The sequence below is a fragment of the Sparus aurata genome, chromosome 14 (assembly GCF_900880675.1).
Source record: "Sparus aurata chromosome 14, fSpaAur1.1, whole genome shotgun sequence".
NCBI classification, from domain to species: Eukaryota; Metazoa; Chordata; class Actinopteri; order Spariformes; family Sparidae; genus Sparus; species Sparus aurata.
In genome coordinates this window covers 14,463,953-14,485,605 of record NC_044200.1, presented here as the reverse complement: position 1 = coordinate 14,485,605, position 21,653 = coordinate 14,463,953, and the positions used below count along the sequence as shown (strand labels likewise).

General features: G+C 40.9%; 1 protein-coding gene across 5 annotated transcripts in view; it reads right to left on the bottom strand.

The window, feature by feature from the left end:
* wnk1b (WNK lysine deficient protein kinase 1b) overlaps positions 1-21,653 on the bottom strand; it is a 98,304-nt gene that overhangs the window by 34,308 nt on the left and 42,343 nt on the right. For 4 of the 5 annotated variants that reach the window (XM_030440376.1, XM_030440377.1, XM_030440378.1 and 1 more), the window contains exons 3-11: positions 18,343-18,515; positions 12,621-12,841; positions 10,825-10,982; positions 5,517-5,605; positions 4,712-4,851; positions 4,439-4,518; positions 4,023-4,289; positions 3,450-3,519; positions 2,751-2,944 (exon numbers count right to left, since the gene is read on the bottom strand). In XM_030440376.1, coding sequence (XP_030296236.1) covers positions 2,751-2,944; positions 3,450-3,519; positions 4,023-4,289; positions 4,439-4,518; positions 4,712-4,851; positions 5,517-5,605; positions 10,825-10,982; positions 12,621-12,841; positions 18,343-18,515 — 1,392 coding nt within the window. Of the gene's footprint in view, positions 1-284; positions 591-2,750; positions 2,945-3,449; positions 3,520-4,022; positions 4,290-4,438; positions 4,519-4,711; positions 4,852-5,516; positions 5,606-10,824; positions 10,983-12,620; positions 12,842-18,342; positions 18,516-21,653 lie in introns of all 5 variants that reach the window. The other variant, XM_030440375.1, reaches the window with a different exon arrangement.

Genomic DNA, 21,653 nt, shown 5'->3' with positions numbered 1-21,653 from the left:
AGGTTGTACAAAGCTGCATCAGCATGAATAATACAAGCTGGTTCATTAACAATCCTTTCATTCACTGCGTCATCCAGCAGTCAGAACAAATTACTGGCACTAGAACAGCACAGTGACTGTGTCACTGATTTCCATATACAATTCTCTCTTCATTCTCCTGTAATTACAAGAATATTCCATTCTATCTACTTTCAGACACCTGTGTGGCCTATTTCACTCATCTTTCCTGCTCTTCCTTCGTCTCTAGGGGTCACCACCACTGGGGATTAAGACTGTGAACCTACAGGGACGGAGAACAGGGCAGGTAGGCTGGCCCTCCGCTGCCTGGCCCTGGGCAGAGAGGAGGCCGAGTGAAGGGGCAGCACTGTCTCTAGGGCCTTGGAGAGGCGCCCGGCGAATGTGTCCCTCTCAGCTGCGAGAGGCATGCAGAGGGAGGTGGAGGTGTAGGAGGATGAGGAGGACAAGTCTGGAGGAGGGGTGGAGGGCTGCTTCGGAGGAGCAGCCAGGGGTTGAGGAACATGGGAAAAGGAGTAGGAGGAGGGGGGGACGCAAACAGACATGCTACGACTTCGACGACGGCGCAACGCAGGCTGCAGGCCGGGGAGGGGTGATGGAAGAAGGTGGGACCAACATGAAAAACAAACAAAGAAATTAAAAACACAAAACACCAGTAAAATAAAAAAAAACAAAACACTATAAAAGGACACTCGTATGAAAACTCAGAGATTAAGTGAAGAATAAACAAAACAAAATGAATTATATTATCAAACAAATGTTACCAAATGAAGAGTGATATAACTGTAAGTCAGTTTGATAGTGAACAATTACTTTCAGATCATTACACCAGGACTACGTATGAGTAGCTGTTCTAACAGCAAATTCTAAATAGAGTGAAACCTTTACATTTTCTCTCTAGAATTTATAACAACACAAAAAGCACAATAACAAAAATAAATATAAATGAATGTACCAACAAATAAAGTACAGAAAAATGTAAGGAAGACTGAGCCAGAACAATGAAAAAAGTCAAGTCAACATAAATCAAAATATAAAACAATATCAAATAAAAGAAAACAATGTTTATTCAAGATATATCAATTAAGTAGTTGTTCATAAGAGAGTTCATAAGATAAAATGTTCTGACATTAAGTCAGTTTATCTACATAGAGTGAGCTGGAAGTAAGCCTTGATGAGGAATTTGCCCATTGAAATGAAATAACTAAAAATAAGCCAAAAGCATAACTGAATTACTCAGCCTACAAACTGAATGACCATCCAGATGGACATCAAATCAGTCAAAGTCAGTGCCACTGCACTGAAAACAACAATCAACAGGCCAACAGCTTTAATGTTTGTGTCCAACTTGTGTTTGTGTTTGTGTGCATGTATGATTAAGCTGCTGCCTGTCTTGGCCAGGACACTCTTATAAAAGAGATTTTTAATCTCAATGAGTCTTTCTTGGTTAAATAAAGGTTAAATAAAATACATAAAAAGATGGAAAGTTCAAGAGTGGAAAATTACAAGAAGATGCTGTCTGTAAATGAGTATTTAAAAGTTCCCCTCAGCAAGGGACCAGGCTCATCGGTGGTCGTGCGGCTGTTAAAAGGTCAACAATTGAGGATTGTGGGTAAAATGGCTCTCAGCAAACATTCCCTGAGTGATTGAAGAAGGCTAAATACAAAAGTGGAGAACATGTTCAATCAACAATGTGAAGACACATCAGTATTGAATAAGAGTGAAATAGACAGACAAATGAAAAAAAGTGCCATTGTTCTAGTTTCTTTAAAAAAAAATAAGAAAATTTGTTTTAGAGCACTGAATATGATTTTTGCTGTCTATTCAGGAAAATTGCACTTTTTAGATGACATCTACAGTAGCTCTTATTCTTGAATTTAAATGCACCTATTGAAAGTCGCCTTACACAAATGTGTGCCAAATTAATGAAACATAATATGAATTAATTATGACCTGTGGTGTTTTATCTTCACATACATGGCTAGTACATAACTTTTAAAGAAATGATGATGATAACATCACTCCCCTGACAACTAATTAAAAAAATATACAGAACACATAATTAGCCAAACTACATATTATGTAACTGACAAATCACTGACCGAGTGAAAAACTTACTGGAGACAACTTACTGCCAAGTGTCACAATATAACTGTAGGGTAAAATATTCACATCTAAAGCTTGATCAAGAAATAACCTGAACACATGTTATAAATGTAATATTACATATAAAACTTGCCCAATTATCTATTATAAAACAACTTTAAATTACTGTTCCATAACAAAAAGAAGAGCAGCTGAATATACAACAGAAGCTATAATCCAATCCAAGAAGGATTTAAACATAAGAACGAGGAGGGTTAAGAAAGAAAATGGTTCATTACATCTGGTATGCTGAAGAGATAGAGTGACTTACAGACTTCTTAAATGAGTAACAACAGAAAATGTATGGCTGAGGATTGACTGGTAAACATATTAAATTGTGACATTAAGTAATGGATTGTCTAAGTTAAGTAACTATCTTTCTAATGCTCGTCTTCTTTGTGTTAGAGGTGATCATCTCCAAATAAAAAAACGTCAGCATGTTCTTGTGTATTAAGTTCACTCACAAACACTGCAAACTTCATTCCAACTCACTGGCAAAACACTTCAAACTGACTCGTCTTTTTCAGCGCTTGTCAAACGTGTCCTCGCTCTACCTACACATGCGGAATTTGGATGACATCAGCACTTACCATTGGCTGCGGCGGCTGGGCATAGCCTGGGTGCTGCTGTGGGGCAGCAGAGGGAGTGGAGGGGTAAGGGGATTGGGGCTGAGAAGGGGGGTGGGTCGAGGGGGGGCAGCTGTATGACATAGTCAGCTGACCCAGGTGGGGGGAGTCTGAGGAGAAAACTGAAGAACCCTGGCCGCTGTCCAGACCTCCTTCAGCTGAGAAAGAGACAGAAAGAGGAGGGTGACCATTTGTCCCGTCTCTCATTATCTACTAATAATAATAACCTCAAAGTAATGACGGGAGCAGAAGCTCTCTATCTAGTAATTATTTACAAAAGTGAACATAATTTTCCTGCTGGTTTTAAAAAACGGCATCAGCCACAGGGGAGCACAGGTTGTTTACAACGGGCAATGCTACCTCAATAGCAGGAAGGAAGAATTAATAGTTCCAGTGTGCTCTCAGTTTACAACAGGATGAGGGTAAATTATGCAGCACATTTGAAAGATAACTCAACAATGGCTGCTTCTGGTTTACAGGAAGACACCAACAATATGGTACTGTAACACCCTTTTCTCGTGTTGACGATAAAGGGCGTCTCTCCAGCAGACATTTTCTTAGATGTACCCAGTCATGTGTCCCATGTTTATAGTGACAGACAGGCTGGAACAGATACTGTTTCAATTATTCAACTATTAATCAACTATTTGTAGTCAGTCTTACAGGTGTGTGAGATGCCGGTGTGCTGATAGTGAAGCTGCTGTTGCTCCACTTCAGCCTCCTCTGCCTCCACCTGCAGACAAACACACACAGAGAAAGTGGCTACCGTTAACAGTTGTTTGCAGTTCGCATACTTTAGCGAAAGGAAAACTCCCCAAATCCCCTCGGTACTTATTCACTGTCATCAAACTGGTTTTATGAGATTTAATGACATCTGAATGTTTAGTCCAAACTGTAGCGCTAATAATAGTTGAGGCTGAGGGAAATGTTCAAGGCACAATTATAATGGTCTCATGACAGTCAATGAAAACACATGACATTTTACAGTTTAATGTAATGTCAAAACATAACTTAATAGTGTGAGGGTTCGATAACTAGGCCGGCTATGGCGCTTTTGTGACAAGTTATTTTATGCTGGCTGATGTCAACTTGCCATAAAGAAGACATCTCAAAATGTCAGTTTTGCAGTAGAAATGACTTAAAAAGGCATAAAGGCTCCTTTGCGTTCATGAGCACACCCTTTAAAATACTCACATTTTGATCTTACAAGCAAACTATATTAATAAGCTTACAAACCTGTGTGTGTGAAGATTTGAGTGCCTCTTGTTGCTGTTGTTGTAGTTGCTGTTGTAGTTGTTGTTGTTGTTGTTGTTGTTGTTGTTGTTGTTGCTGCTGCTGCTGCAGCTGCTGCTGCAGTTGTTGCTCAGTCTCCAGTTTTCTCTTCTCCTGTTCCTCACGTACCAGCTGCCTCTGTTCTCTCTTCCTCCGGATCAGAGACACGCGGTCTTTGATAGCCTTGGCCATGGTCTTATGGTCACCCTCAGCAACATAGCCCGACTCAACCTGGGGAGTTAGGAGACGCCACACAGATACTCTTCTTATCAAACCGGATAAAAACTCCAACCCATATACATCCAATATCCTTCCCTTCTTGACTATTCTCTCTTGCTTAAATCCCTCACTTCCTCCCACACTGTCAATATAGTCCATACCATTTCCTGAGCCACATCTTCAGGGACGTCCTTGTTCAGGTCAAAGGAGAACTCGATGGCTTCGTTGTCTTTGTATTTGCCTGCAAAATAAGTTACAAATGGCCGGTCAGGCACCTTCGCTCTGTTTTCCAAGAAGTAAAGCGCTGTGATTTTTTTTGTTTCAAAGTTATTTTTGAGCAGCTATTGCCAAATAATGACAAAAATATTTCTATTACAATCTTGTCCATAAGTAAAAGATTTTAATTCAATGTCAAAAATAAGATTATTCCTTGCCCTTGAGCTTCTTGATGTCTTCTATCCTGAGCCAGAGTTTGATGGCAATCATTTCCCCATCATCCTCTTCTGCCAGTTCAACCCTGACGCCCGTGTCCTCCTGGAAGAACGCGTGGTTCAACAGGATCTTTATAGCATACCTAGAGGAACAGAAGAGAATTTACTTTTCGATGCTTTTTGATACCAGTTTGTTGAAGAAGAGCGATTCCCCGAGAGCTGGTCTCCAGCTGTCAAGCTAATAAGACAGACGTGGCATTTCATTACGCCATGATTTCATTTATATATTTACATCTAGTCCTGAGACATCTGTCCATGTACTTCACATTGCATCATTGAGTTTGTGGCTTGGACCTTGTCTTGTTTTTGAAAAAGGTAACAATCAAATTTCCTAACCAAGAGCAAGAAATCTGAACAATAAGGAGAGGAGGGTGTGAAGAAAAACAAAGGAAGTGCAAGAGAGGGAGAAGGTTTAGCTTCAGTTTAGAGGGTAAAGTGAATGTTTTGGCAGAATAGCAGGACATGCAGGGAGAGAGAATGAGAACAGAGGACTTCTTATGTCTGACCAAGGAGCTGTGAATCAGAACAGGATTAGGTGAAGTCATACATACTTCACTACACCCAATCATGTTTGCCATCAAACATAACTGGGAGTTGATGCTGCAGTTATTTTAATAAAGTAAGAGATTTAAGGCAGATCTCAAAGTTATGATATAGAGTCCATTTCAAATTCCAAATGAAACACAGACATAAAAAACAGAAACATAGAATAAAATAGTGACAATTCTGGTATTTTGGCTTTTCTCACCTCTCATCCTTGTTTGTTCTGATACAGCCATCTATAATTTCCTTCACCTCAGGAATGGCTACCTTGTCAAAACTGCCAGGCTTCACTCCCTACATGCACAAAAAGAAGAGAAATGAGCACAAAACACACTGTATATGTTGCACATTCATTCTCTAAGTCTCTTATTGTTCATTTTGTTCAAGAAAACACATTTTAGTTTGCCTGCCGGTTCTGTGTTGCCTCAGTTTTTAATAATAAGCATTATTAAACCATTCCTCAGGATAGGAAAATAGAAAAATCCATATTATATCCAGCAGGATTAACTGGCACTAATTAAATTAACTAATGACGTCTGTGAAATACTTTTCCGTAATACAAATTGATGAACCACGCAAATAGAGCATTTTGCCCCAACATTGTTAAACATTTGACAGTCGGAGGTCCAACAGTCAGAGACCCTGTCCAGGGTTAATTCCTACATGGACCTAGATATCCTCTCAGGAATGAATAATGAACTACAGCTGTTCAGAGCCAATTAAGACAACTACAGCCCATTCTGATGGATAACACTCATAAAAAAGAATCAGCGGGGACCCATTCTGAAGTCTGGCACTGTGAAAAGGCAGCTCCAAGGCCTGATAATGAGAACAAAGTGACACTGTTTAGCAGAAACAGCATCCAGAAAAAGAAAATAGTTAAAAGACAACACATGATGCTACATATTCAATTATAGTTAAATGCAAGGTTTGGGTGTTTTGTGATACTAGGGGAAACGCATACAAGTAACTACATCCAAGGAACCTCTACAGGCCTTTCAATGCATTATTCAGAAGCGAAAAACTGCACAGGAGCACGCAGTTCGACCAGAAGGCATCTGAATGACCAACTCATTTGTTCAAACACTGTTCATGAAGGAGCAAAATAGAGACCAAAGTCAAACAGTAGTTAAAAACAGATAATGGAAACTCAAATCAAAACTTTTGCTCAAATAACACACACACATAATATATCAAATACACAACATGAGTGCACATAAAAAGACGAGAAAGGACAGGTATAAGATTAAACAAAGTATAAGAAACTTACCTAGAAAACACTGAGACAAGTAGACTAGAGACCTATTTGACAGACAGATGGTCTTGGGAATAGTTTTGGCCAACTGACTGTGTTTATCTCAACCTGTTAGTGCCAGCAAATGACCACCTCCCTTCTGCTCTCTACCTCGAGCCTTGTCCTCCCGTCATCCTTTCTCTCTTCACTCTCTTGACCAGTTTCTCTCCAAGCCCCCAGTTCACCATTACATAACAACCCCCCCATCATCTCTCCCCCTCTCTCTCTTTCTCTCTCTCTCTCTCTCTCTCACACTCTCTCTCACATAGAAACACACACACATACATACACATTTTGAGAATCCAGGGCCAAACAAAGTTAGGACTAATGGAGGAAGTAATGGTATTAAGTCTGACAGAGCGAGGGAAGGATGAAGGGGAGAGAGTGAGAGAGACAGCACAATTTCAATTAAACAAGGCTGACTGGGGGTAAGGAATGTTCCATGAGGCTCGTCAACAACTTTGTAGGGCTGGGCCCATTAATCAAATTGTATTTTCAATTACGATTTGGCTCCCTGACAATTATGAAAACTAGATAAGTGAGATCAAATGATTATTGTGAGGTGCCTGCGCAGAGACTGTTTACTCTGCTGCCATCTGGCAAGAGATTAAGTCGAAGAAGTGTCTCCTGCCGTACCGACAATCTATGGAGCAGCTTCTTTCCTCAGGCTGTGATGCTCCTGAACGCATCCCCAACACTGCACCATGAAATGTTTATTTGGCTTGATTATTATTTACTTTTTAATCCGTATAATGTTTCCTTTTCTGTGTGCTTAGGGGACTATAAACACAAATGTCATGCAAGCTTTTGTTGCATAAGAATAATTTAATTAATCTTTTGTTTCGCAATGACGCTCTCATTTTGCCTTGCGTCATAAATCCAGCTGCCTCCCTTCCTTCAGAGCAGTGTGTTGTCTCTCAAACTCACTCTCTGCCAGACCTTTGACATGTTTAATTCAACTCGATGTGGTTAATTGAGCTGTCGTTTGCGGAAAACCCCACCATTGGATTTTGACGCACATCTATCCCTGCATTTATTGTACTGATGCTTGATGCAATCAAAAGGGACGAAGATTTAATTAATTCTCTCACATTTCATTTTTCAAATATAAACGAAAGACATAGCATATATTCAATACGTCTTTTTGTTTTCTGTATATAGTACTATACATTATTATGAGACACTTTTAATGTGTTTTTTAGCTGAATTATATTGAGAGTAAAGAAAGAAAATTCCCACATTTTACTTAAAAAGTAAAAATTTGAAAAAAGTGGTCATGGTAAACAATCATGACACTTTCCTCTCTTATGTCTCTGAATTTGCTCTCCAAGATGCTTTAAGGGTGGTTCTGGTGTCATACTCGAGGCCAAAATGACAACATTATCTGACACAGTTTCCAGCTTTAAAAAAGATTAAAAGGAGGAGGAGAAGCGAACTGACTAGAAAAATATCTGAGAAATATCAAACCAGTTTTTTGGGAACCACTGTGCTAAGTGTCAGTTCTGTTGGGGTCAAACTGAAAGATCAGGCTGCACATACAAATTCAGATTGGTGAGAATGTGAGAGCTTCATATCAGAACAGAGATGACCAGGGTCAAAAAGAAAAGTACCAGGGCAATGTCCAGAAATGGCAGTATCGTATCATTCACAATAATATATTTTGAAAAATCTTCATATCTTGATAACAGCAAAATTGCAACTTGTTGATGCAATGATGTCATACCGTGAGGCTAATCAAACAAGAAGCAAGAAAGTAACAGTCAGTTTCAAAGTGGTGAGCGACATCAGTGGTGCGAAAGAAGTTCAAGAAGACCGTGACAACTAAAGGGGTAGGACAACAGCTTATATAGCCAAACATCCTGCCAAACAAACAGCTGTTTTGAGTTCTAAACCTAAAATATTCTAAAATATTTTTCACACTGTCAAGAGTATTCTTAATGAAAAAAGCACCCTTAAATATCATGAATATATTTTAACGCTATTTCGCCAGCCTTAACAGGCAAACTAGACGAAGAAAGCAGAAGCTACTGCCAACTTCCTGAAAGGAAAATCCTATAAGTGATCTGTAACTGGTAAATGTCTTAGTCAGCTAAAAAATAAAGAGGCAGTGGGCAACATTTTGGTTTAATGCTACAGTTAGATCCACAATTTCTGTTTTATTTTCTAAAGTTCAAGTTAAAACTCATCAGGGGTGAAGTGAGGTTCGCTTTGTGAGGACTGAATAGAGGGAGAAATGGAGGGTGGAAAGCTGCAAGGATGGATTAGGCAGTGAAATGAAAGGAAGCAGGTGACTTGGGCACCCTGGGGTTGTCACAAGGCTATTTGTGTGTGTGTATGTGTGTGTGTGTGTGTGTGTGTGTGTGTGTGTGTGTGTGTGTGTGTGTGTGTGAGACAGTAACAAATACAGACAACTGAATTTGGTTGTTTGACTGCATGTTTATCTGAGTGAATAAAACAATCTGAGTGGGATAACGCCCTGTTGAAACACGTACACACACACACACACACACACACACACGTGCAAACAAGAGCTGCGAACCCCAAGGCTGAGGTCATGAAGATAATCAAATATGCTTCCATCAAAGTGGGGATGTGATTTCAATTTTGTGTGAGAGAAAGGACGAAACATAAAGAGAGACAGACGGCCAGGCGAACATATGGATTGAGAGATACCGGCTGAATGTATTCTGCGCGTGAAGCTTCTTAAATTAAATTGAGACACTCAGAGACAGAAAGATGACAGAAGAGAGACAGAGGCTGATTCTCTCCCCTCACAGCGGTGGTTGGAGGCAGGGAGGCAATCTTAATCCAAATCCCTTCCATTTGAATGTGCCTGTCAGATAGTACGAATGGGCCCCTAAGGCAGTTTTATCAATTCCATTACTGTGCTGAAAATTTGAACAGAACGTGAACATACATTAAAGCATATAAGATATAAATAATATAAGAAAAAGCAACATTTGTCAAGACTAATCACATGTGCTCTTTGTTTGACTATAATGATCTAAAACAGAAGATGGAACAGATCACTTTTTATTTTTGGTAAACACACCGAAAACCCTTTCACTGCTGCTGAAGTTACCATTAAATTTTAATGCAAGACGTCAGCAGAGATAACCGAAGCGCTTGTTTTAGCTGAGGGGGATGTTGCACTCTTCCATAAGCTATAAACAGCACAGCATCTCTGTAGTAATACCAATCAAATATTTAGGGGGAATAGTACTAAGCCTCACTTTGTTTTAAATGAATGTTGTTTGCCCAAATGTGTGCGCCGAGTTAAAGATGTGACAAAACGGACAGATGCAGAGAGAACAGTGATAACAGCGGTACTAGAGGAGGATAGTGTGAGAGAAAAAGAGGGCGAGGGAGATTTCTAGTAAATTCCTCTGCTCCATTAACCGTCACTGTCAGCCTGCACAAAGCTGAACTCAGTCCCGTGAGGCAAAAAAAAAAAAACGAGACAGCTCTCATCCATCTGTGTGTGTGTGTTGGGGTGTGTGTGCGCGCGCGTGTGTGTGTTAGGTTGATGACCTCAGCAGCACTCAACTTAAAAACAGCTTCTGATTGCATCTGTTGTCCTCTCTGTCTGTCGTTTTTTTTTTTTTCCCCCAGCCAACTGTCGTCTAAATTTTAGCAACACTGGACATTATTTCGCAGAGAGTAAATGTTAATTAGAGGCTTTTAAATCAGATGTCTTTTTGTCTGTTGATTTACAGTTCAGAATTCTCTTTTTTATTCGAGACACTTTCCTCTTTTATGTCTCTGAATTTGCTCTCCAAGAAGCTTTAAGGGTGGTTCAGGTGTCATACTCGAGGCCAAAATGACAACATTATTTGAGGTAACATTTGTTTTGACCTTGTATTTCTTTCTGCTGGTGGAGAAAAAAATACAGTCAACCAAAGCCTTCCCATAGTGCAACCGTTTCCTTTTTTTTCCACTTTTGTAAAACAGAGCGAGAGAGAGAGAGGTGGAGGGAGGGAGGGAGGGAGGAAAGGCGAGAGAGACTAATCAGGCAAAAACACAGTCATATGACGGGTCCTCCTGCAGCTCATACCAAACTTATTAATTCAGTCGGTAAACAAGTATGGGGGGGTGGAGAAGGATGGAGATCAGAGACTCTTGGTTACAGCACATGAATGTCACTCCAGTCTATCATCAGTCACAGCTGAGGCATTCAAAAGGAATAGTTTAGTCACACTATGTATGAGGTTACACTTACGCTGGTAACCCGCCTGTAGATCTGGGCAGCGTTTTGACATTCAGAGTAGGGGTACTCTGAGGTAGCCATCTCCAGCATACACATCCCGAAGGCGTACACGTCCACAGATTCGTCATACTTCTCCTCGTACATCTCTGGAGCCATGAACTCTGGGGTTCCTGGTGATAAAAACAATCAGCTGTTAAACTGTGCTGGGAATTTGGATCTCTCAGTCCTAAAGCAACTTTCTGTAATGAGTTTACCGTAAAATAGAAGCTTCAAAATAATTGTGTTGGTGCATTGACTCGCAATAGGGAGAATGGGGCCTCTGTCGGCTTTGTAACTGAGGGGAGCAGGTAAGATCTCCCATGAGAAGTGCGCAACTATGAAATTGAAATATATTTTATATGCTTGCTGAATTCTGGAATTTGCCAGTGGTCAGATTTCCCAGGAAACCGCTAGCTGCTGCTAACTGTAGCTGATAGTAAGCTCCGTTAGCCCTGCAACTAACTGACTGTGCTTGGACAACACTGGGAGCTTAGAGTACCAGGGGACTGTTTACAGCCAGTGCAAAGAGGTATTGGACCACCAGTAGGAGGAAGCACGGATTGCTCCTTGGCTTGGCAGTGGTGCTACAACGGGCACGAGAACTAAAGGCAGCTGTGGCAGCGACGAGAGCACGGTCAGCACTGTGTTAGCAAATTGGTTGGCTTGCTGATTTGGATCATAAGTAATTAACCCTTACATAATGTTGCTTTAAAGGTTTCGTATTGGGAAATGTACTATAGTACTGTAGCGGAATACTTAACATGATCATTGCTCCAGAAGAAACTGACCAATAGCTGCTTTGAGTAAGAGATTTGAGCAGTTGCTCAGTCTTTGTGCTTTCCTCACAAACAGTATTCCACCACTGATCCGATTTTATGAGGCTAAATAAACATTAAGGCTTAAAAGCCAAACTGTCAGTTGAGTAACACATGCTAAAATGATTCTGAGAGTAGACGACTTAAGCTGACAGCTGAAACTTCTAAACTCCTCATATTGGTACCACATACTGGCCTTGTTGTTTTTGTGTTTGCACATTCGTGTGTGTGTGTGTGTGTGTGTGTGTGTGTGTGTGTGTGTGTGTGTCTGTGTGTGCTTGTTTGTGGATTTCTGCAAGTGTCCAAATACTTGAGGTCTGCCTAATTACTACAAAGCATCTGTGAGATTTACAAAGCATATCATTCCCGCCTCGAGTGTATGAGAATATGCACGTTCATGTATGCATGTGAGAATATGTGTGAATACCAGAATACTTGTGGTTAACTGCCCAACTAAACCACTGAAAGGCAGCCAAGTTATCATATGAAGCACAGCAGACACTATTGACTCCACGTAATTCTGTGTGTATGGAGTGTGTTTTACATGCAGGGTGTGCGTTTGGGGTGTATCTTTGGTGTGTGTGTGTGTGTGTGTGTGTGTGTGTGTGTGTGTGTGTGTGCAGCCATCACAACTCCAGACAGCCTAATCCCAGCTTACTAGAGTACATTTCACTTTTCAAATGCCTGCGGTTTGCTTTTACAACCAGACATTTTAGAGGCAGTGAAATGAACCTACAGTAGGCGTGTGCAGTGCTGCACAATGTGTATGTGCTTATGTCTTTACTTACACAAGACAGCGTCTGTTGACATACGTGTGTAAAGTCCTTTTTGTAATGGCAAAACTCCCATAAATAATGTCGGTTGTTACACTTTGTCCACATCCACAATTCTAAACATTTAATTTTGTTGCGCAACACAAGGAGATAAGGAATTCGTGCACATGCATTTTCCTACCTATGACACTCTTGGCAAAGGACGCCCTCTTTAGCGTGGCTAAACCAAGGTCTCCAATCTTCACCGAGCCCGTTGGCCCCGTGATAAAGATGTTGTCGCATTTCAGGTCCCTGTGAATGATGGGCGGGGCTCTGGTGTGCAGGAAGTGAAGGCCTTTGAGGATCTGCCTGCACCACGACCGCAGGACCTTTATTTTCATCACCTTGAAACGCTTCAGGTAGCTGCAGGATGAGGGGATCACACATGGGAAAGCGCATCATTCAACAAAGCAATACATTTACAAACAAAAATATACAGAGCAGCATGTGTGACCTTGCAGCAGCTTTTGCCACTGACATAAAACAAAGTTGTCCTCTTAAGCATCTCATATCTCATATTTAGCAGGGTTTTATTGAGGTTGAAGGGCACTCAGATGACTCTTTGAAGCGTTCTGAATATATTCCGCTGTGATAATACTGCAGGACACCGAAAACCATCCACGGGGGAATTAATTATTTCAAAGCAAAGGCATGGAGGGGCAGACGATGGCAGGATAAGAGCGACGGAAACACGGATAATGCTTCAATTAAAGATGAAAGCTTACACAACCAAAGTGGATTACCGTCAGACAATTCCAGCTTAAAGGAGATGCAGCATAAATACTCATGCAAACATGGACGTTGGCACAAGAACACACACTGACAGACACTCTGGTGTCTGCATGTTAGAGAGCGACATGTGCAACGTCAATGAACAGCCAGTACTCATAAGCTCTGTCTTTATTCAGCATAACAGAGACCAGAGTTATATCAGTGTTTAATTTACTGTATTTGCACTCACCCAACTTTTTCCCAGCCCCCATGAGTCATATTGGTGCAACTTCCGGCACATTCTGTCATTTAATCGGATCTGGCAATTTCCATGGTAACAGGATGCTTATCGTCTTTCATCAAGTGACTGGCACGACCTAGTATTCATTCATGAAGCTCTCTAGGTTAACAGCTTCATTGAGTGACTACAAAAAACACTGTTATCACTGCTTAGCTAAGTGCAGCCTGTGCATCATAATTATCACGCATAACAGTTTCCCAGGTAACCACCCCCGGAAACTTCTGAATAAAACCAATTTTAACAAAGCTGTCATTTAGAATTTTAATCATTTAGTCACACTGCATAAAGCACAAAAAAAAAAACAAAAAAAAGCTTATGTAAATGTCACATTTTAAGGCTATTCTAACAAACAATAGCAGTCACGCTATCGCACATCATCAGAGATTTTTTTTGTGTGGTTACTAAGTAGAAGTTGTCCATTGTCCACAGCTAGGGTGACGGTTTGCGTATGGATGGATGGGACATGAATTGTCCCTTCCAGTATTTGAATATCTTTGGAGTTAACTCATTTTAGATCGTTCTGATATGCCCTCCCAGATGCCCTGTCTCTAATAGACCAAGTTAGGGACGTTATGCTAGCACTTGATTTGCTGGAGGGGAGAGGGCTTGAAGGCTCAGGTTTGGTCCACACCCCTCTGTCTGGAACCTATCCCAGCATACACTGGGTGGAAAACCCTTTGACAGCTTGCCAGGCCATCATCACACAGCTAATGGAGAATCACAGCTGTGGTCGATCTGTAGCCTCGGGTCCACCTGGTTTGTAAGTCTTTGGAATGTGGGAGGAAAGTGGAGGAAACCTCACAGGATTACTGGGAGAACAGGACAGGAATTTTACTGTGTGTGAAGTTTACGTCAATTAGCCGCACAGCAGTATTTCCAGAATGATTGACAGATTTTAGTCAAATAACTTAAACATGCAGTCGTTGTTACTTGTATTGATTAAATTATATGATGAAAAGGCTTCTGTCACCCTTGATTAGCTCATTTAAAATCAATGTTTGAATTCCAAGCAAAGTCTTTCCAATTGTCTGTCATCGGCTGGGGACTTGTCTGCCTGTCTCTCCTCCGCTGTTTAGTCAAATCGAAGAACAGACTGAAGAACAGATGGGGAAGCGAAGTGTACTCCTTAGTCATCCTCTGATCATCCAGATGATGAGGAGGTTTCAAAAGAGATAAACTGTTCCAAGGCTCATCTTCTTTTTGATGTGTTTGATTCTGCCTGTGTGTGCAACTTCTACTGCACCACAGCAAGCAGAATATATCTGATTTGAGCCAATTTATTTTTTTATTAAAGCACTTTGGTTCCGAGAGCTTAAAATGATATCATCCTCGATCTATTCAGCGCAATTAATTCAATGTCCAAGCTTAAATTAAATCTGCCCATGGCCCCTTTGAATAACTGGCAGCTGACTGAACCGCACAGTGACCCTGCAAAGAATGCTGTTGCCTCCTGGTCCAGACAGTCAACCTCCTGCTGCAGAGCAGCATCAGTGAGTCCTGTTCCACCATCACTGGCAGCTCTACTTGCACACAGATCCTGACTGTCAACAGCTGCTCTAATAACGCAGCAACAACTGACAAGAAGCCATCCAGACAAATCTGGATTCAGTATCAGATTAGTCTGCTTCGCGTCTGATCCAGACTGCTGCTACAAGCTCCAGTGTTTCAGTCGTGAGCCTGCGACTTCAGTAAATGACACTTCATTAATTATCCAGGGGTGTGAAGAGAGTGTATTTAATCGAGTGCTGCACTCAAATAACATCCTAAGTATTAAATTAAACATCTTTTCATGACTTTTTATATTGACATTCCTCCAAATGCACATCTGCATAAAGCTAAAACCTTTCACTCCCTCATCCTCAAATCCACCCTCATCCCGTCACCCTTCCCCATAACTCTAAAGAGAGCACTCTCTTCTCCTCCGTCTGTACCTTCCTTCCCTTTACCTTCCCACCCTCCCCTCCCTCGCTTGTCTCCTCCACTTTCTTTCCCTCCGTTTCTGAAGTAAGAGCGGTGTTGACAGAAAAGTTCAACCCTGTGGCATGTGATGCTGGAGTCAGGCACTGCACGAAGTTTCTCTCACTCAACATAGCTCTCTTTTCAACACAGAAAAACACAGAGGGAGAAATATGCAGATAAATATGTATATACAGTGTGTGAACAGTACACATACAGAAACATGAAAGCATTCATACTCAGACACACATGCCTTTGTGCTTCTTCATCTCTCTCACAAACACTCACACACACACACACACACACACACACACACACACACACACACACACACACACACACACACAGATAGATAAGGGGCCTCTAATACCCTGAACCCAGGCCCGGGCTCAGTTTTTCCATCCACACCATCTCCCTCCGTCCCTATCAGTCCTCCCTCTCATCATCTCTCGCTTTCTTTTTCCACCACTTCAGTGTACAACAGTCCTCTCTCCTTTCTGAGTCTTCATCTGGATGACAGCCAAATCCCAGAGCAGCCGTGTTCGTATATGTACATGGATGCAATTCTTAATTACATAAATGCTTGTGAGACTAATTCCATGCCTGCATATATTGTGTAGAGTCAACAGAGGTGATAATTGGAATAGCGGACTGACACAAAATTACTCAAAATGCCAAAAAATGTGCCAATTTTTCCAAGATTTTCTAGAATTTCATCATAGCAAATCAATTATTTTGGGGTATTCAAACTTTTGTTGGGCAAAACACTAAACATGAACCTACTACAGGCTTCAGGGTGCAGCTCTTTTTACAGCTACTGCTTCTGCTTCATATTATTATGTATGCTTAATGTAAATAAGGTTTTATAATACGTTCATGGTGCCACATTATTCTGTTCTAACACTATAGTACAACATATTTAATATAAGTCATTTTCTCAAAATAATGGATGATCTAAGTTCTATTGCCTTTTATCAAACATGTTGTCAAGTCACACTTGCCCTGCTTTACATGAGCTTTTGCATTTTAGTTACTAATTTTGTTCCCTAATCTGAATATTTAAATTACTCTTGTAATTTTCCTTTCAATAGTTTATTTTTCATGCTTTCCTCTTTGGTACAATGGAATGAAATACTGGAAAGTGACAAAATTGTTGGAAAACAGAAAAAAAAAAGGTGAAAAGTGCTCAGTTTTACAAGCTGGATAGATAAACGATGCTGGACAGAGAGCATCTGCCCTCAACTCATTTATGAACCTTTTTCAGTCTTCCAGTGGAGGGCGCTACTGTCCTTGGTAGTGCTGTGCAACTGGAGTGATACTCTCACTCTGTGGTCACAGGTGGTTCATAGGTATGTCATTCAGTAGCTGCCTTTAAACTAGTTATTTATTAATCTATTGATTTGCCTATTTATGCTTTTCCTGCCTCTTCAGCTGACTGTCTGACTATCATCTTATCAGACTGTTTCACTTCCTGTCTCCCTCTTCCTGCCTCAAACTAACTGTACATCAGTCTGGTCATCCATCCAACTCTCCCCTCTGTCTGCCCCCTGCACCCCCTCCACACACACACACGGCTCATTTGGTCTCTCCCTCTGTCTGTGTCTCTCGATCAGGAATGAGAGGAATCTGCAGCAGAAGCAGCAGCTGGCAGGTGGGCCTATGTCCCACGATGCACTGCACGGGGCACGCCGTGCGCTGCAAGCCTCACATTCAGCCTTTTATTGTGTTGGGAGTTCAACAATCACATTTGCATTCACAGACACACATCTAATCTTTACAGACTGGCGTGTGGTCATGGCATGGACAATGACAGCCACAGACACAGATCAGTTCATCACAGTGAAGCTGGGGGGGGGGCGCAGAGACGGACAGGCACCCCTGGTTCTGACATGTTAACCACATATATACTTCGTTTGTTTTGAGTCTTCACATGACTTTTGACCTTTACTGACTTGTTTAGTGTATTCATTGCTAAAATCTGATGAGAACATCTTACTCTGGAACACGCATCACATACATACATAGACAGGCATTCAGCCAGTGACATAAATACTCTACATAACATACGCATAGACACATACTGTACATGTAATGAGTCAGACACCCTAGCTGACCCGCTAACAGCTGCACTCTATACAGACATCCTGCTGGGACGTGAGGTGTTTACAGTGAAAGGCCATTTCAAATATTGAAATTAGACAAAAACCTGCATATTGGTTTGACAGGAAAGGGGACAACACACGCATGTGCTTGAATGGGTAATTTTTACATTTCAACGAAAATCTGGAGGCGAGTCATCGTCTGTAACAGCAGAGCTTTTTAGACGCAAGGGGGAAAAGACACACTAGCATGTGTGTGTGGTGTTTGTGCACAAGCCCTACAAATAGAGTCTCTGTTTTCCATACAATTTATTAGCAAGTTATTAGCCAGATCCGATCTGTTTTCATTCTCCAAACTATTAGCAGATTCTTTAGTTTGCAGTGTTTCACACCTGCAGCTCCCTGTTCATCCTTATAAACTGCTGGAGGCTGGACGTTTATGTTAGCAGACGTTAGCTACTGTTGCTTTCTGTTAGCAGAGCGGCCAGAGAGAGGCACTGAGACGAGGCACCAGACAATGTGTATTAAGTCACATCGATAGACTGTCATGGAAATTCCGACCAAGTCCTCCACACAGAAATCCACAGTCCAGCAGCATTAAACTACTTACACAAATTGTCTATGTTTGTTTAGGCAACCAAAAGAGACAGAAATGACCAATTTCTTCACTTGATGTTAATATCCACTCATATATGACCACTGAAAAAGTGATTAATACAAGTAATTGCTACAAATTGTTCCATAGAACCCCTTTAACATCTTGGAAATGTGTTTTTTTCTTTCTCTCATTTACTTACGTTTTCAGCGTTCCAGATGTCATGAGCTCAGTGACCAGAACAATACATTTCTTTCCTTTGCACGGTCCCTCCCAGGAGTCGTAGAAGCGGACAATGTTAGGATGCTGGAGACCCTTCAACATCCCGGCCTCTTCTTTAAAGCGCTGACGCTCCGACTTGGACAGCTTGCGATCCTACACACAGGACAGGACAGGAAAATTAGTCACCCATACAGAAAAATCAAGGAAACGTTCATTGGAAATCTAGCGAGAAGAAGCATTTAACCAAACAAAATGAGTTCTAATAATAGCACAACACTATTATTATGGTGTGTGTGATTAGATTCAGTTTAAGCGGGGAGAGGGTTTAAAGGGTGGGGAGGAGAGCTAATTAACAGAGGAACAAAAACAAGCTATAATGAATGCTACAAAAACATACAGCTAGGGCTTGGCAACACGATAAAAAATATTGTTTACACCCAACACCGAGGCACCATCTACACATGCCACTGGAATACAAATGCAGATGAAATATGAAACCAGGTGCTATCAGAGAATTCTGCCTTATTACATTAAAATACAGCACAAGAGAGGGAGAGTGGATGTAGATAAAACAGTAGACTGTCCTTTCATCTTCACTCACAGAAGCCACAAACATCCATCAGAGTCTCAGGCTTATTTTGATGTGTCTTTTTTTGTCAGTACAGCACACGCTTGGGTTCTCTGAGAAGTACAAACTGGTTTCTAAAAGTGGTTTATAAATAAACTGATTTGACTTTACACAGGAGGTAAAATTAGGGAAGCTGCTAGCGTGTGTTTTTCTTTCCATATTCTCCCCCTTACTGTGGTCTTTGTTAGTGTAGCTCCCCATGAGTTAACTCCACTGTTAACTCATGAGAAGACTGTAGACAACCATGTTTCTCCTCGTCTGTAATCAGTCCTTTGTAACTTTATATGTTACTGTATTTCTTCCCACAACAGCAGACATATTCACACAGCAGACATTTACCGTGGGTGACATTCCGTTTCAGCTTGTAAATCGTATAAACATAGGGAATCTGACATATGATTATCGTTTCAGCACTTCCCTATGATCAACAACTGGAAAGACAATGCATAGTGAAAACCCCAAGGGGATACAGGCCATATTACAGGGTAAAACAACGTATTTGGGAACCCATTAGCTAATGATAGCATTCAACCACTTCCTAGCTAACATTAATGTTTGATTACATCCAGTGCATTTTACTTCTAGGGATAATACTTGTGCTCAAGATAAGCACTGGTACTTAAATAACACCATTCCTACTGTATTATGTAACACTGTCAAATGGTAGTATTAGCGAGGAAGTGTTTGAAGACTTATATTAGCTGTGGTGTAACAGAAGCTAACAGGTTATGAACCATGCGGTTCTACTTCAAAATATGCCCCGACATCTCCCGGGATGTCTATTATCCATTGTCTTTTCAGTTGCTGATAGATCAGGGAGCTGTGAAATGACAACAATATCTGCTAACCCATTAGCTAAAGTTAGCATTCAACCACTTTCAACAGTACGATTTTGGATTTCGAGTGTGACGGAAAATGGCTGCCGTATGAGTATGGTTTATGGAACAAAAATGTGTTGATGGCCTGTTCACCACTTGCTGCTACTTATTCTACATTCCTGAAATCTGATCATAGTCCATCAAAGAAGACCAAGAAAATCCGAAAAAAAATGTACATAGAAGTTTTTAAGCATTTTTGCTTAAACTTAAAGATGAAATTTGTGTCGATGTTTGATTGTGTGATGGATTAAACAACTAATTGTTTCATATCTAGAATGAGAAAACAAGGCAGTGATTTAGTACACAGCTATGGGGTCACCAGCATGATCCCTCACTGGCTTCCCAACATTTAACAACTCCTAATTCTTTCCTGTAATGAACATCGAATCCTCGAATACAAACCCTAATTCTTGTGTCCCTCGTGTTTTTGTCTGTTTGTATGGATGCGAGTCGTAGTCTGTAACATTCACACCAAGCTTTAATCGACTCTTTGTTAGCAGTGTTGAGAGAGCTAGCCACCCAGAGAGAGCTTGACCGAGACAAGCAAAAGTTAGGGGTTACATTCCTCAGTTCTGTGGTAGGCTAGCATCTTCGTAAAGACCTACACACATACATCCAAACAGTTTAATGAGAATTCCAGCTCGACCACTGACACTTCAATAAACGCAGATGCAAAGGGCAGTGTGGGCGAGTCAGATCTTGTAAAGTACTGTGATTGTGTGCATGTGTGTAAAAGGTGCAATTCATTCAACTTTGTCTAGCCTGTGTTTGTTTATATGTCAGCTTTTATTACGAGTGGAATAAAGCCAAAAGAATCCTAATTATTTTGTTGTAGGCATGACTTTTCTTGCAATTAGCTCTGCTGCAGAGCAGCGTTAGTGCGAGTGCATACGTGGGTATTTGCTTAGTCTGAATGTGTTTCCAGTTTCTTCACCAGCTCTGTGTCTAACCATAGCTGACACATTCGGCACATCACTATCCCAAAAATACACATATTCAGAGGAACTGCCTGACAACGATAAAATAAGGTAACAAAACCTCAATACTCAGAGGATTTAAGCCCAAATATGGTTGCGGCTTCTTCAGTAACTCTAAATGAATATGTTGTTGTTGTCGTCACAGCATAACCTACAGTTACAAGGAAGCTGCCCCAGATATGACACAAAAAGATTAAAACAAATATAACAGAGAGGCTTCAATTAACCTGGAACAAACAGATAATGTGCGCTTTGAAAGATATTCATGACACATATCTAGAACATTTCATAATGTCTGTGACCCTTTTAGAGGATGAAATTACAGGGAAGTGAACAGACAGCTCGGTCTGCACACAAACACATTAAGAGCAGCATGACTGATGCAAAGGCTGTGTGTGTGTGTGTGTGTGTGTGTGTGTGTGTGTGTGTGTGTGTGTTTGTTTAAGAACAGATGACAGGAAAAGACAAGAAACACAGTTAGGAGCAATAAAAAGTGTCAGAGCTTTTATTTTTAAGTTGCAATTTTTTGAGGTGATGCAAGATCAGACGTTGGAGGTTAGACACCTACTCCCAGCTACATTATCAGGACTATCACCATGGCAACCGGTTTTAAAAAGAGGTCCAAAAGGGCGGGTGCACCTTGCCTCCAATTCCACTGTTTGATTGTTTCAAATACATTCACAATATTCTCTCAGAAAGAACAATGAAATGTTGTGAATCTGTGTCTTATTTTTACACGATCTTATTGTTTTATTTAAGAGATTTATATTATGTACATTTATAAAAACAAAGCATTCAGCGCATTGGT